Source organism: Vidua macroura, chromosome 1, assembly GCF_024509145.1.
Source record: "Vidua macroura isolate BioBank_ID:100142 chromosome 1, ASM2450914v1, whole genome shotgun sequence".
Lineage (NCBI taxonomy): Eukaryota > Metazoa > Chordata > Aves > Passeriformes > Viduidae > Vidua > Vidua macroura.
In genome coordinates, this window is record NC_071571.1 from 35,742,053 (window position 1) to 35,757,519 (window position 15,467).

The 15,467-nt window shown below is 35.9% G+C and overlaps 1 protein-coding gene across 1 annotated transcript in view; it reads left to right on the top strand.

Moving 5' to 3' along the window:
• PLCL2 (phospholipase C like 2) overlaps nucleotides 1-15,467 on the top strand; it is a 100,245-nt gene that overhangs the window by 76,167 nt on the left and 8,611 nt on the right. The window contains exons 5-6 of the mRNA XM_053978033.1: nucleotides 4-79; nucleotides 14,093-14,202. Of these exons, the coding sequence (XP_053834008.1) occupies nucleotides 4-79; nucleotides 14,093-14,202 (186 nt within the window). The remainder of the gene's footprint in view (nucleotides 1-3; nucleotides 80-14,092; nucleotides 14,203-15,467) is intronic.

Genomic DNA, 15,467 nt, shown 5'->3' on the forward strand with positions numbered 1-15,467 from the left:
CAGATGATTCACACCATAAGGACTCTGGTTGAAAATACAGATAGCTTATATGAGAAGATAGTGCAATGTCAGAAAGCAGGTAAGTACAAGCTGCTTTTAAAAATATTATACAGAACTTGCTGCATTTTTTTTTATTTTCCAAAACTTATCATCAATATTCAACTATAGCAAAACTCTCCCCCCCAACCAACCAAAACCCAGCAACCAAACAACAAAAAACCTCATAAAAAAAAAAAAAAGGGGGGGATTACTGTAATTTAGGCACATCCAGTAAGAGTGAAAAGACATTTCAAATCATAGAAAGCAAAAATTCATATAATTATGTCTTGAATTTGGAAGTTGCAAGAATTTTATACATGGACAGTAGCTTGTCAGTATAGTCATTTCCATAAATGAAAACACAAGGTTACAGGAAGCAAAGAGAATGATCTTTCTTCACACTGAATTTTTTTAACCATTTGCTTCTCTTTCTCTATGTGGGAACTTTTTTTCTTTTGTTATGGTAGCCCAGTGTCTTTCAAGAGCCTTGGTGAAGCTTGAATTGTCAGAACATTGCCTTCTGATAATTATGTGTCAGTAGTTCAGATGTTTCGTTCCTGTATTTCTTTAGATCTGTTGGGTGGATGCCCTCTGGTTCTGTGTTGTTCCCACAAGTTCTCTGAAATGTTTCCTGGGTCTGATATATATTTGAAATAGATGTATAAGTACTTCTTGACCCCTTCACAAACTGACCCTTTTTTAGCATGATATTTTGTAACAGTTTTGTCATTTGGCCACAACTGAATTTTGAAGGTTTCCTGATTGTTTTGATAGCATGTCTGACCTTGTTCTTTAAACATGCTTGTTTTCTTTTGAACTTTTAACTGTTTTATAAATAATGTTACAAATTTGCTCAAAGTGATGCATCACATTTTGCATCAGAAACAGGAATGCTGCCAAGACTCAGCCAAAGCATTTACAGGCATGTCTTGCGTGACTCACTTGGAACAAAAGCTTTTTTTATACAAACACATTTTTATCTACATATTTAGCATCCTGTAGCTCCTGTTATCTCCCATGATTTTGTCCCATTATTTGATTTGCTGCTCTGCTCTCCTATAAATTCCAGTCCCTTTGTTTTGTTCCTTTTCCCCAAAAAGTAAAAAATAATGCTCTTACACTCTCAGTCTTCCTTTACAAACTCTCTCCTATTAACAGTGGCTTTCAGATCAGCAGCAAGGAAGGCTTACCCACTCAGAATTTCTAGATCTCCCCTTGATTCACAGCATATACTCCTCAGACACTGTGAACTTTAGTCAAACCACAGGACTGTCAAAATACGTGAAAATTTTAAGTTGCCCTATTTGCTTGAAGTTGTCAAACATAAATACCATGAGTGAAAAATATTACTTCACGTATCTTATTGATAGTTGCAGAGATTTATCTAAAATACTGTGGTGGTTTTGGCTGGGATAGTTATTTTTCTTCCTAGTAGTAGGTATGGGACTGTGTTACGGAGTGCTTTAAAATGGAGCTGATAATGAAGAGATGTTTTTTGTTGCTGCTGAGCAGTGCTTACACAGGATGATGTTTTGCTTTGCTTGTGTGCACGGCTTTTGCTTTACCCATTAAAGTGTCTTTATCTCAACCCACGAGCTTTCTCACTTTTACTCTTCCGATTCTCTCCCCCATCCCATCCAGCAGGAGTAAGCAAACGTGCAGCGCTTCGTTGCTGGCTGGGGTTAAACCACAGCAGTACCAAACACAAAATGTATTGTGCTGTTGTAAGGACATTGCCTGGTAGATGGGTGTGCTTGCTTCTTAAATCATCTCCCAATTACATGGTGAGAGTGTACCTTTATTTTTTAGTGTCACCAGTGTCTTAAGCAGCTTAGGTCCTTGGTTAGAGGTAAGGCAAAAGCTAGTTGCCCAAATTTTTTTACTTTAGAATTGTTGCTCTTTAGAAAAGATCGCTTTCTACTAGCTTATATGGATTCGTGTAAACTTCCATATATCTGACTTTCTTGAGTCTTACCACCTTATTTTACATGGGGGACAGTTGGGTCCAGGAATCCTTTGCTTAAGAATGCTAAAGACTTTTAAAGCCTGTGCTAAATAGTGGAGATTTTGATCTCCTTCAAATGAGAACCCTCCAGCATGGTGACATAAGCCTAAGTATGGATTATGTAATAGTTCCTGCTATTTAGGGCAGCTTTAGCCCTGCAGGGTCAAGACATTTTTTAAGATGAATGAGCTGAACTGAATTACCTTTTAGTATCAATGGGTTTTGAAGATTATTTTATGACTAATTGATCTCATTATCTCAGTAGATGCTACTCTAATTACGAGTAAAAGATTATACTTTTTCCTATGTAGTTTCTAGATAAGGAAAAAGCAAAATCTTGCCTTTGGGCTTTTTTCTTCTGTGGCTCAAAGAGTGAAAAAGCTGCTAAAATATGAAGTACACAAGCTGCCAATAAGCAGTAAATTTTTGTTGTCATAACCAGGCTTATAAGAGAATTTTGTTAAATAGGCAAAGTGGGTTCACTCTATTGAACTGTTTTCTATCTTGAGTTTAATAATAAGACTTTTGACCTCCTATAGAATTCAGACCTAATTTGGAAATAAATGCAGTATTATTTCCTTGGTTGATAGCCTTTTGGATAAGCAAAGATACAATTACTGAGATGGCTATTTTCAGAATTCAGTTTTTTTGCTATTAATATTCTCTGAGTGCATTTAGCTATAAACATCTCTCCTCATTTTGGTTCTTTAAAATTAAACCATATTAAAAACCTCTCTGTTTTCTTCATATCAGCATATTAATTTCAGCTCAACACATTCAGTTCTTAGTTAAATAGTTACTGAAAATATTTTAGATACATGAATAATGAAAAGATATGGGAACATGATACTGCTTTGCTTCCCAGTGAACTTTTCTTCTTTTCAGAATTAAAAAAAAATCCAGATAACTTCAAGATTACTGCAGTGCCATTTATTTTGTTGCTATTAAGCCAGTTAAAGATGCTGCAAGAAAATAGAATCTAGGTGGTAAAGGGAATTTGAAGATAATCTGGTTCATTCCCTGAATGTCTGAGAGTCCTAAAATGCTCCTGTATCTTTGCTAGAGTAAAGAATCTGAATGTTCAGGTCACCTTACCCCATTTATAGCCTCCTTTGTACTCAAATCACATAATTCCTGAACTTCTCTTACTGTCTGAGCTCATCCCTGGTTAAAAATCAGAACCATGACTTAGGAATTCATTTTGTGTTCAGCAGTGGAAGCTCAGAAGAATATTCCAAATACTCATTAAATTATGGGGAGTGATAATTACTAAACACAGCTTGCTGGTGACAAAGAACTACTGAACTTAATCAAATGTAGATATGACTGGAGTATTTTTGAGTACCTGGTGTGGTGGAAGGTGTTCATTCACCTGGCAGGGGGTTTGGATCTAGATGATCTTTAAGGTCCCTTCGAACCTCAAACCATTCTATGATTCTATAATCTTGGGAAATATAAAATCAGTAATGGTAAATTTATGGGTGTTGGGGAAAAGATAGCCTTGACAGTACCTGCAAAGAATGGTCTCTGAGATTTCTGTTTTATTTCAGAAAATGAAGTTATTGTATAGAGTTCTAGCAGTGTCAGTTTAGTGTTAATATGATGCATAAATGTGTATTTCAGCAGTTTGCCCAAACTAAGGATAAATTCATTTTAAAGAATTCAGATTCATAAAAAACATACATATTTCTTTCCATATGGTTTTTTTATAGGCCTTACATTCCATAGGCATCTGTGCAGTCAGAATTCTTTCTCAGATTCTAATTTTCTGGAATCTCAGCTACACTATCCTTTCTCTGCATTTGACCATCCTAGTTTTGCCTTATGCATGTCATTTTCCTGGCTGTTGTTTTGATGATGTCTGTCCCTGGATGGATTTTTACACTTTTTTCCTCATTGTGCGTCAGGACTGAGCTGCTTTCACTTTTCTTGTGTTTGCTCATTTGGTAGCAAGAGTTTCCTGTGCCTGCTGGATTTTCAGTCCTTGTCATGTTGTCCCACCGGCTCTCTGTAAACATCTACCAGGCTACTTCCTTTGCATTTGTTTTTAAAATTATCCCACAAATATAGCTAGATTGACACATGTCCTCCTACTACCTTAACCAGAATAGTTTTCATTGTACTCCCCACTCTTCCTGTATCCATCTGTTCTCTTTCTTCCTCATACTTTGATTCTGAGTTGTTGGAGCAGAGTCTGTCTTATCCCATCCATACAGTGACTGACTTTATTTAATAATGCAAGTAATTAATGACATAGAAGGAGTATATTTTCTAATATGTACTTCAAAGCAGCCCTTCAGCAGTGTCAGTAACAGGATATGGTTTCAAGAAAGGAAGTATCCAGCCATTCTGGATGCCATTAAAGATAAACACAGTACACAGTATCTGTTGGAAAAAGGTTAATCAGAGCTGCATGCAGAAAAATAATAGGATGATGGCCATACAAACACTTCAAATGCTTCTGGTAGTTGAAAATTAAAGGAATAAAATCAATTTTGTTTGAATAGTTGGAACTCTTACTTCCTCACTGTTACTACGTAAGCTTTCCAGCAAAATGACACTTCTACTGAGCTGTTGAGCTTTTTTTTCTTACTATTGGTTCAGGTTATTTGTATTCTAAGTAGGTTTTTGACTCAGGTTCACCAAAATAAAACATGTGAGGAAAAGTAATATTCTGGCAGATTAGCTAATCCACTAACAGAGCAAAAGAAATGTGTATACTTAACTATTGAGGAGCACTTTTGACTTGGTATGTAGGTAGGCAGTTGAGTTTTTATTTAAACTGTGAAAGGCAATGACTATGTTCCAAACATTTCTGCAGTTATCCCTGGCTTGAAAGAGAATTTATGGTTTTTATGGTTTGGGTACTGTGGCGTTCAGCAGAACATGTTAATCCGTGTCTTCTGAAATACTTCCTCTCATCAGCAGGTCTTGACTCTTGATTAGAAGCCATTGCATTTAAACCACTGTTTTGTACCTAGGGAGTGAAGGAATGCCTCTCTATCTGTTATCGTTGGACTTTGCACCTGAGAATATTTAGTTTTTTTAACTGCCATCAGTAGGACATGCTGATCTTCAAGTTATATCTTAGTATTGGATCCATTACTGTATTTTTCATGAGGTTCACTGTCAAAAGAAAGCAATCTATATTTATCACCATCACATAAACTCCAATGTCACCTGCTATGGCTCAAACAGTACTTGGAGACCCCTTTCAGCCAATATGCATGCTTTTGAAATACCTGCTCTTCCTTGTTTTCTCTATGCTCCTATTATTTAATAAGCCAGTTATCAAATTGTTTTAACTCTTTTCTCCACACTTGTCACAACATAATTTTCAGTGTTTATTAGCACAATAGGCTTTTGCTGGCAGTTAAGGAAAAAAAGGGTGTATTCAAGTTATTCCCTTTATTTATGTTTCTAAACTTTCTGTATTCTGTCCATCATTTTTACCTGTTTTTTTTTTTTTTCTCTTTGTCCTGTCTACTCCTTTTTTTTTCTGTATTTTTTCTTCCTATTTGTCCTTACTCCTCAAATAACTCCACTAAGCCTCTCTCTCCAGGTACAGCTCCACAGCAGCTCAGATTATACTGCCATTGCCTGTACTCCCTGGCTCTGTAAACCTGTTCTCCTGTGCCTTGAATATTCTTGAAACCACATTCTACTGGGGAGGAGGGGAAGTGAAGAATTGCACTTAGATCAACTTAAATAGTATTAGTGAGTAGGTGATGAGTCATTTTTCTTTATGCTCACATGTTTGTCACCATAGGTATTCACACCAGTCATACACCAGATTTTTCCTATATTACTTCTCATACATAGCTCCCTGTAATACCTTGGATGGTATTGGGTTTTTTTGTGAATCTGATATATTTTGCAAATGGGTGGATGATTCCTAGGAGACATCTCACATTGGTACAAGGGCAAGTACTTGACCAGCACAGACTTTTGCATTACTCTCTTGAGTTTGCCCCTTCACATGAAGCATTTTTTTCCCCCTTCTGTTAATGTAATGCTAGAAGAGAAAAAAGTTAGATTTCTGTGGAAGTGTAAGAGATTCATTACTATTGCTAGTGAAGCAATGTGGGCTCAGCCAGATCTCAACACTGGGAAAAATTACAGTGGGCCATAAATCAGTATCTTTATTAAGTCTGCATTCTAACATTCAATAAAATCAAAAACATTTCAATAAAATCTCATTGGTCTCTCTTGAGTATCAAGACTGATAAACAAAAGATGGAAACAGCAGTCTGTGGAAAAAAATCCTTTCCTTTGTACCTCTCAAGTGTTTATGCCCTTTATTGGCAGTCTTAATTCTTTCTCATATATGGAGTGGCTGAACTTGACCCCCATTCAGAAATCTCATCTGTCTTCACAGAGGAGTGTATTTGTGGTATAACGTTTTCTGTACATTGGGGGTGGAATACCATGAGTCAGTTTTCCAGAACAACTGTTTTATTATGTGAAGGTCTGTTTCTCTGTGAATTTTGTAGAAGCGTTGTTTTGGAGGAACAGAAAAAGTGTTGGTGTGGGTTTTATGAGTTTTGTCAGTTGATACTGCTTTTGTTGACTTTGGTATGTAGAAGGGTAATTTTACACAGGATCGTTCTTGAAAGTGTTTGGAAGGGTGGAGCTGGTTTCTTAACTCTTGGAAGTAATCAAGTTGTAGCATAGATGTTACACATTTCCTCTTTTCAGCTTCATTTGGTACTGCAGCTACTTTGAATCTATTCTGATGGAGTTTCTTAAAGAATTTAGTGAGCATCTTAAGTCCTCAGTGGCTCCCCAGCATTAAAGAAAGTCTCTTATATGGAGAGCTGAATTACTGTGATTGCACATGAGACTGCATGAGTCTGGACTGGAAGACTAAATACTAATTTAAAGGAAAGGATGGTGCTCAGCAGGCTGTGATGCCATTGTTGTTTGGGATGATGGAATAAGAAAGTTCTCTTAAGTATGCAATTTGTCTTTACTGTTTTTCAAGAATAATAGGGCACTGGGCACCAAAACAGTTTTTAACCACCTAAGTAGAGGCAGTACCTACCTGTCTGTGTCTGAGGAACATTTCCACTTACTACAGAGATAATGCACAGTGCCAAGAAGTCGAAATAATTAAAAAATACTGAACAACTAATTAAGGTACTGTATTCTTTTGTCAAGTAATTATCTGAATATATTGAATGCAAATAATTCATGCCTTGAACATCTTAAATCTGCAGCAAAATATTCTTTGAATGCCAAGAAATTTTGATTCTCTAGTTATGGCGTGACATTTTTTCAGTGTCTTCAGTGGAAACAAGGCCTTTGGAAGTACTTCAGCATCTAATCTTTGTTCCTGCTAAGACTCCATTTTTGCAGTTAGTAATAACTTTTTAAAAATACAGAGGTATGCTAAGCCTTATGAAGGTTCATTTTAAATCTTTGTGTGAAGAGTGTTTTGTAAGCAAAATATATGAGAATTTACAAGCATAGTGACTTCTACTGCTTCTCTAACATGATGGATTTTATTTATTGTTGATATGGTCTGGTAGCCAGACTCTTTTTCCAATCTCATTTTTTGATAAAATTAATTTTAAGAGGAAATTGTTTGTGAGACTGAAATAGCTGACTGTTTAAAGAATATAATCTAAAATAAAAATATTAAGAAATATATTTAATGCTGTAAAAAATCAAAGCTGTGGCTTTCAAAGATGTGGCCAAGAATAGCAGCTGTACAAGCAAATTAAATATTTATATGTGGAAATGAATACTTACAGCCTAAATCCTTTCTTAGACTTTTTCGTTTCCTTTGTTACCATTTAACCTACACAGTAGAGGAAGAAATATTTGAATATATAAGCTGATTTCTTGGATTTTTTTTCTTGTAAAGAACAAATCTGTGTATGCAAATTATTCACAGCATCTTTGTAAGTGGTTGAGTCTACATAATAGTAGACCTGCAAGGTGTGGTAATCTAATTAAAAGCTGTGAGGTATTTTCCTTACAATTAAAAATTCCTAATGTTTATTTAGTTTTATTTTGTATTTATAACTCTTTTATTTCATTTTAAATCAAAGAGCTCTACCAGAAATGAAATAAACTATATTTGGCTTGACTGAATTTAAGTGCTTCATACCTGGAATATTACCAGTGTTTATTTCATATAGACATAGTCAAACTTTGTTTGTTACTCTGTTCATGCTAGGTGTACTCAGTATATGCATTTATTGCCAGAGTTTCATCATTGTGCTATTTCACTGAAAAAGTTCTTTGTTAAGAGAAAAAACATAGCAGGAGGAGCCCACCTGCTGTGTAGTCATGTCTCAGCTAGGTTGTAAATCATCTCTTGGCAAGAAAGCTTTCATCAAAGAAAACAAATGAGCATGTCAGGGAAAGATTTGGAAATACAGCTAAGCAAATGTCGTACTGGCTGCTTTGGTAAAGATTCCTTGAAAAATTAGTATCTTGGTTCTCAGTTAAAGAAAACATGTGAATTTTTTTGCTATAAACTGAGATTGTATGCCAGGGCTTTGTGATAGGAGCTCTTACAAAAGCAAACAAATCTCTGAGTTCTAAATGTTCCTGAACTTGTACTGTACAGGTATGTACTCCAGTTTTCCATGTTTCACTTTCGTTTCACATCTTGATTTTAATAAATGTGTAATTATCATCAGACAGTTCAAACAAAGATACATATATTGTATGTAAAACCAAAATTACATGCAGCTCAGTGACCTAAGGCCACTTTCCTTTTTAATATATGCTTCTTAACTAGTTTAAAAATAGCAGAATCACTTATGCTGCTTTATATAGCACATTTTAATTAACATCTTAAATATGGTACTTTGGAACTATAGTGAGAGCCCAGTAGTGGGAGGAATTGCTACCCAGCCTCCAACAGGTGTTGTTTCTAGTTAGTAATTAGGGATAATGACAAGACTGGCATGGGCAAGCTCCAATGGTAAGTGACCTGGAGTGGATCATAGTGCAGGGGAAATGGGGGTACACAGAACCAGCTAACTAACATTTATCAGAACCCCTAATCTGAACCCAACCCAGGATGCAACAGTGGGAGGAATTGCTAACCAGCTTCCAACAGGTGTTGTTTCTAGTTAGTAATTAGGGGTAATGAATTTCATATGAAGTAGCTTCATTTTAAAAAAAGGAAGAAACTATTTTTTCAAGCTAAATACAGTTGAAGATTGAGTGTCTTTTATTAGTATCAAAAATGTTGCTTTTGGGTATATCACCAAATAATATTTTTTTGATGAAAATACAATGTTGGGATTACAACAATATGCAGGGCATCTTTGTTATAGCATTTCAAGCATCAGTAGAACAATAACACATATTTTCAGCTCATATGAACGTTGTCAGTTCTGAATGGTTTTGTATCTACTGAACATATTTGTGAAAAATTAAACAGTAAGAATCCAGGACATAAAGCAAAGCCGAAGTTCCAGTCTGGAAGCTATTCTTACAGGGGATGACTCAAAATTATCATCCTGTCAAGACAATTATATTGCCTTGCATGTTTTATTTAGGAAAACTTCTTGTTATTAAAGTATGTCATAGCAATAAGACACCTTGCTCTCTGTACTGTCATTTAGTCTTTGTTGAGATTATAAACATAAATGTTCCATCAGAATATGGCAAGCATAAATTAATATAGGTTTGACATCCTATGCATGTAACACTGTAGATCATCCTGCAGCTGGTTGAGGAAACACAGGACTGTAGGTCCTTAAGTCTGCTTCCCAGTACACCTCTTGAAAATTGATCATGTTGAGCTGTATTTTAAAATGAGTATGAGTTTTTGATCTGAGTAATTTTCTCATTTTAAAACTGATCACAGACCCACATCTACAATGGTAATAAACTTTACATAAATTCTGATTTTTCTGGTGGACATCCATCCTAATATTGTCCTTTAGCTGTGATAATCCTTTGAGGTCCAAGGTCTTACCTGATTGGTCTAGAGTATCTAGAGAGCAATTGCTCTTCATTTGGTTTTCTTTTTGCAAGACTAATCAAGCAAATTTTTATTAGTCTCCTCAATGATGCACGGTTCTTACTGCATCAAGTGGCTTTTCTTCGTGCCATTTGAAGTTACTGAAAATGGGAGAACTGTGCGTAAAATTTCAGAGTGGCATCTTGAATGTAAGGTATTCCCGGGGGAATGAAGAAGTGTTAAAGCCATCTAATGCATCCCTGGGCTGTGGGAATGGGTCTGAGAGAGATGGAAAAGCTGGGACAATTCAAACTAACCAGCATTCACAGGGGAACCAGAAGAAGATTCAGCACTGATGGGAAAAATATTACTTGGAAATATGGATGGATTGCTTACGAGAATGCTTTAGAATAAGCAAGTGTACTGCAGAGGTGAAGAATATGCTGTGAAATCTCTGGTTATGATTAGGAAAATTTGTCGGCAGTGTTTTGTGCACTGCACAAACCTGCTGTTGAATCATGCTATTGCTGTTTTGTTACATGTATTACAGTGTATTTACATGCCTTTCGATAGCTGGGGTGAATGTTTCACTGGAAAGCCAATGTGGAAGACTTGAATCAGTTTTCATTTTGCAAATGCTTAAGAAATTGTATGGCTTCTGTCAGCTCAGCCTTACTTATGCAGTGATGACCAGACTTTTTTGTGCAGGTTATGCAAACTAAGTGCCCATAGTACCCCCAAGCAGAAACTCGGAAGGGGACCAAATAATGATGTTTAAAACCTCATCACGCTGTCATAACCAGTAGAGTGAGCACAGACAAACAAGTTAAAGAAAGCTAGAAAGTAGGACTAAGCCAGTCACTTCAATGCCACAAAAGGTGGGATATCCACCCTCGGTGGCATTGAACAGCCACCTCAACAGCGTCCTGGGCCACCTGTTCTCTCTGATCCTGCTTTTGAGCAGTGGTGTTGGTCCAGAGCTGCCTTTCAACCTCAGTGATTCTATGCAAATAAGGATTTTAGTAAAGAGTTTCCAGTCAAAAGAGATTTTTAGATCTGAGCTTTCCAGCTCAAGGCAACAATCAATAATAATTTCATTGTAGATAAATGCATTTATCCAGTGCTCAAAAATTAAAACACAGAAAATACCATCCAAATAGAAGAGCACACATCCTATGTATTCTCTGTGGTCACTCAGAAAGTTGTGAATTATATCTTCCTTAACATCTGCCACAATAAATGGAAAATATGACTAACTTGTGCTTTCTTTGATTGAGGTGGTATATGCAAAAATATAATGGGTGATACATCAGGTTAATAGTATGCCTGTTATCATTCAAGAGCTCTCAGGCAGTTCAAAATTACTAATTGACTAATAAATCTAGAAGTAATTAAGCCTCATAAAAGTGACTTGTTTACTATATCTTAATGAGAGTGAGAGCTGAATTTTTATTTGCAAGAAGACAGAAAATTGTGTATATAAAAAAGTAATTTAAGATTGAGTTTTCTTTGTAAGCATATCCTAAAGGCATGTGGACATGTAATTTATTTTATTAATTTAGCTGTAAATGAGAGTGTCTTCCCTCTTTTTTCATTTTTCTGTTATCTTGTAACAAGTTTAATTTTGGAATTTAACACTTGTGTTATTCCTTTGTCATAGTTAATGCATGAAATAATTCCAAGGCAAAGTGCAAGAAAACCAAGTGACAACATACAAGAAGAATGCCAAGAGAGACACAGTCAACAGTTAAATGTTGTGCTGCATTCATACTCTAAAATTTAATTGTCCATATATTGTGTAGCAAATACAATTCATTCCTTTCAGCAGATGGAAACACTGAGATAAAGAGATGAAATAATTCATTTCAATTAATCAGGCAAGAGCTAGTAATTGAAGCAGAAATAAAAATCAAATCTGCTTGTCCCTGCTTGTATGTTTATGTTTAGTGTAGCATGATGATGAGGAGTTGGCCAGTCTGTGAGAGGTGTTGAGGATGCCCCTATCAGTATCAGTGATCAGTGCTGTTTAAGCAGGAGGCACCTGTTAGCTGAGGGTTTACATGTGTGTGCCCTGCTAGGATGATCTGACTGTTTCATTTTCTGAAGAGGGGTGATGAGATGTTCCTGCCAACTTCCAAGTGCACTTAGCTGTGGTGGAATGGCTTTGGCAGGACAGAAATGTATCATAGTATGAGTGTAGACTGGGAAGAGCATCACCACAGAAGGTTGTCAGTGAACATAAAGGAGCTTTTCTGGCTGGCAGAATACACAGTCACCATTGTGTCCACATCTGTGATATCAGGAACTTCATATACATCAAAATAATCTGAAACCCATAGAGCACCAATTCCATATTTAACATGCAGGCACTCAGCATTATTCTTAATATCTCTCTGAGTGGCTTTAGTTCAAGCTATTATCGATTTCTGGTGTCCACTGACTTAAAAAGCAATAATTGTTAAGATGGAAATGAGGTGCAGAACTTCAAAAGTTTGCCAGTTTATCTCAGAATTGATTGTACAGATCAGAAAATCTGTACTGTTGTGCTGGCTCTAGAAGTGTAATATTGTAAATAGAGATCTGTGTATAATCTTTCCATAATCATATTGGGAGTTTATTATTTTGGTTGATATGAACAGGAAATGGATACTTACAACAATGATAGGTTTATGAACTTTAATTCCTCACCTGTTTAGAAATCTATTTTGGGGAAATACAACATGAATATTATATTTGAGACGCGAGAGGCAGAGCTATAGAGGAGTGATTGAAATAAAAATGATACAGTATGTTAATTCAGGGAAAATATTTGCCATTTATTTTTCTTGTAGCAAAATTTAAAATAGTAAGAAAAGGTAGAAAGAACAATTTTGCCTTTCAAATGAATCTATGAATACTTTTTAAAATGTATGTGTGTATATGTGGGAGTAAGGTAAGGGAGTGTACAATGAAAACATTCAGTCATCTCTCTTTCTTTTAGTGAGACATGAGTGTAGGATAGAGAGATTATGAAGAAGAGATAATGTCCTTAAAAGCCAGTCTTCTCTCACATTGACAGCCAACCCAAGTCTATGTGCTTATTCATGGTAATAAAGTACATGTAAATTTAGAAGTACATACACTCACTGGGCAAATAGAAGATCACAACCAACATAGTTAAGATTATAATTTGTGCTTTAACTATTACATTCATAGGTGTATGTCACAACCACTTGGCAACTTTTGACTTCAAAATACCCTGTACATTATTATAGATGGAGATCCTGGGAGCTATGACTTTCATAATCCATGAAATCCATGTTAGGCAATCTATGTTAGGTTGCTCTGTGTACCCATGGAAGGATATTTGACTTCTCCTATTTGAAGGAAACTCTTTGAAGTTTATTTTTATGTGGCTTGTAACAGCAGCATGGAAAGCAAATTATGTTTTTGCTATCTGTGCAGTGTAAAAACAAACTTTGGTTGGTCTGCACAGTGCTTAGATCAAGCTAATCTGAATTCTACCAATAATTTTTGATTTGGAGTTTGTCAGATACAGGTTTTGTGGACGCAGTAGTTTACATGGTGTGGTAAAATGTCGTTGGCATTCCTTGGCAAGTTCACTTGGCATTCCTCCTTCACAGTTACTCCTTTATTCTGTGGGATAAGGTTAAGTGTTTTATTTTCTGGGCAAACTCCGCCATATAAACTGTAAGCTGGACAACTGTGATGTAAATGCATAAAAGAGGAAGGCACAAAATAAATTTATTGGGCTAGAGTAGTTAATGAAATTGCTGTTTCCATCCTATAGCAACTACTAAAAGGTTTTTACATGTGGTACAACACATTCAGTTGTGCTTAGAGATTATATTTCTATAGGAAATAATTGCTGGGCTCCATCTTTGTATAGCAATGACCTAACAGGTGCTTCAGTGGATTTTGATTTAGAGAGATGTGTATATATTGACATGTTGTATAACATTGCATCTTACTACATCAGATAGATTTGTGCTTGAAGAATAAAATTTCTGAAGCTTTATCACTGTCTTTTTGCCTTATTAGTTTCAATTTGCTATCTCTGTGATCACAAAAATGCACTAAAACAGATACTATATTTGTCCCTCTTTTATTCCCTACAGCAATGGAGTTTCATGAAAACCTGCACAATATAGGAGCAAGAGAAGGCCTAAAAGAAAGAAAACTACAAAAATCAGTAGAAAGTTTTACATGGAACATTACAATTTTAAAGGTAATGTGTCTTCCTTTAGTTTGTTACTGCATTTTTCTGTTCAGAACTGTCATTCTAATATTGTTACTGGTCATTACTCTGTGTCACAGTTCAACTGGATTTATTCACTTCTATAATCAGTTTGGTTTATATAACCTGAAACAACTACAGAAATAACAGTGAAATAACACTACAGAAGAATAACAATGTGACTTGTTATTCTTCTGTAGTGTTATGGAAGCTTATTTCATTTGGTTTGTCTGACATTTTCTTCTTGCAATCTTTTAACATTGCAGGATCCTTGGTAATCTTTAATACCTGGCTGAAACAATGAGTCTTGACTTTTGCAAAGTGGCTCAGACTGGAAGGCAGCTATGCCATTGTTTAAACCCTGTTTTGTGATTTGAATGGGGAATAAGTGTTAAGGTTAATGCAGTTACTGAAAAACAAGAGGGAAGCTGTTACTGCTGCAGTCAGTGATTAATGGTAGACGCAAACTATGTTCATAATCCAGGCTGGAATAAATTGCCTGTATAAGCTGGAGACTCTCTTGACATTTTGTTGAGCAAATTTGCTTACATTCTGACAAAAGAGTAAATGGTGAAGTATAAGAAAAGCTTTCAGCCAGAGACCTTCAGGAAACTAGAACATGGAACAGTTCAGGTTTCTTATTGGTGATCTTTGATCTCAGCAGAGTATATAAAAATTTGTGGAGATAGCAAAACTGCCTCCCTTAATTTATTCCCTCAACTCTAGCTCAAATTATTCAAGTTTGGTGTTTGCATCCACTAATGAGTTCTTCTCTCCCACTCAATCAAATACTTCTTCACTACATTAAACTATAAAGTCTGTTTTAATTATAAAGAAAATTATTTTCTCCCACCTAGTTTTTATTTTTAGCTCTTCTTGAAAATACAGTTCCATACCGCCTCTTCTTACAGTGAACTATGACAGAAAAGCAGTAATGCATATGTATTTCTCCAGCTTTCCATGTTGGTTTGAACTGTTAAGCTTTTCATGAGGTCGCTTGGTGCTCCAATCCCTCTTGTGTTATACTGCATAAATCCAATGCGGGGGAGAGTCAAAAAGTGGTGAAATTTGCTACAGCATGTACAGTTAATACATTCTAAAAATATGCATGCAGGTTCTCCTTATAGGTAAAGGACCAGAATATCACATTTCCTCTGTCAGAACAGAGTTTCCTGAAGGCAGTGTATGGGATGTGTCATGTATCAGTCCTGTGTTTCCGAGAGGATAGAGAAGAGTTAGTTCAGTGGCTTTGGGCG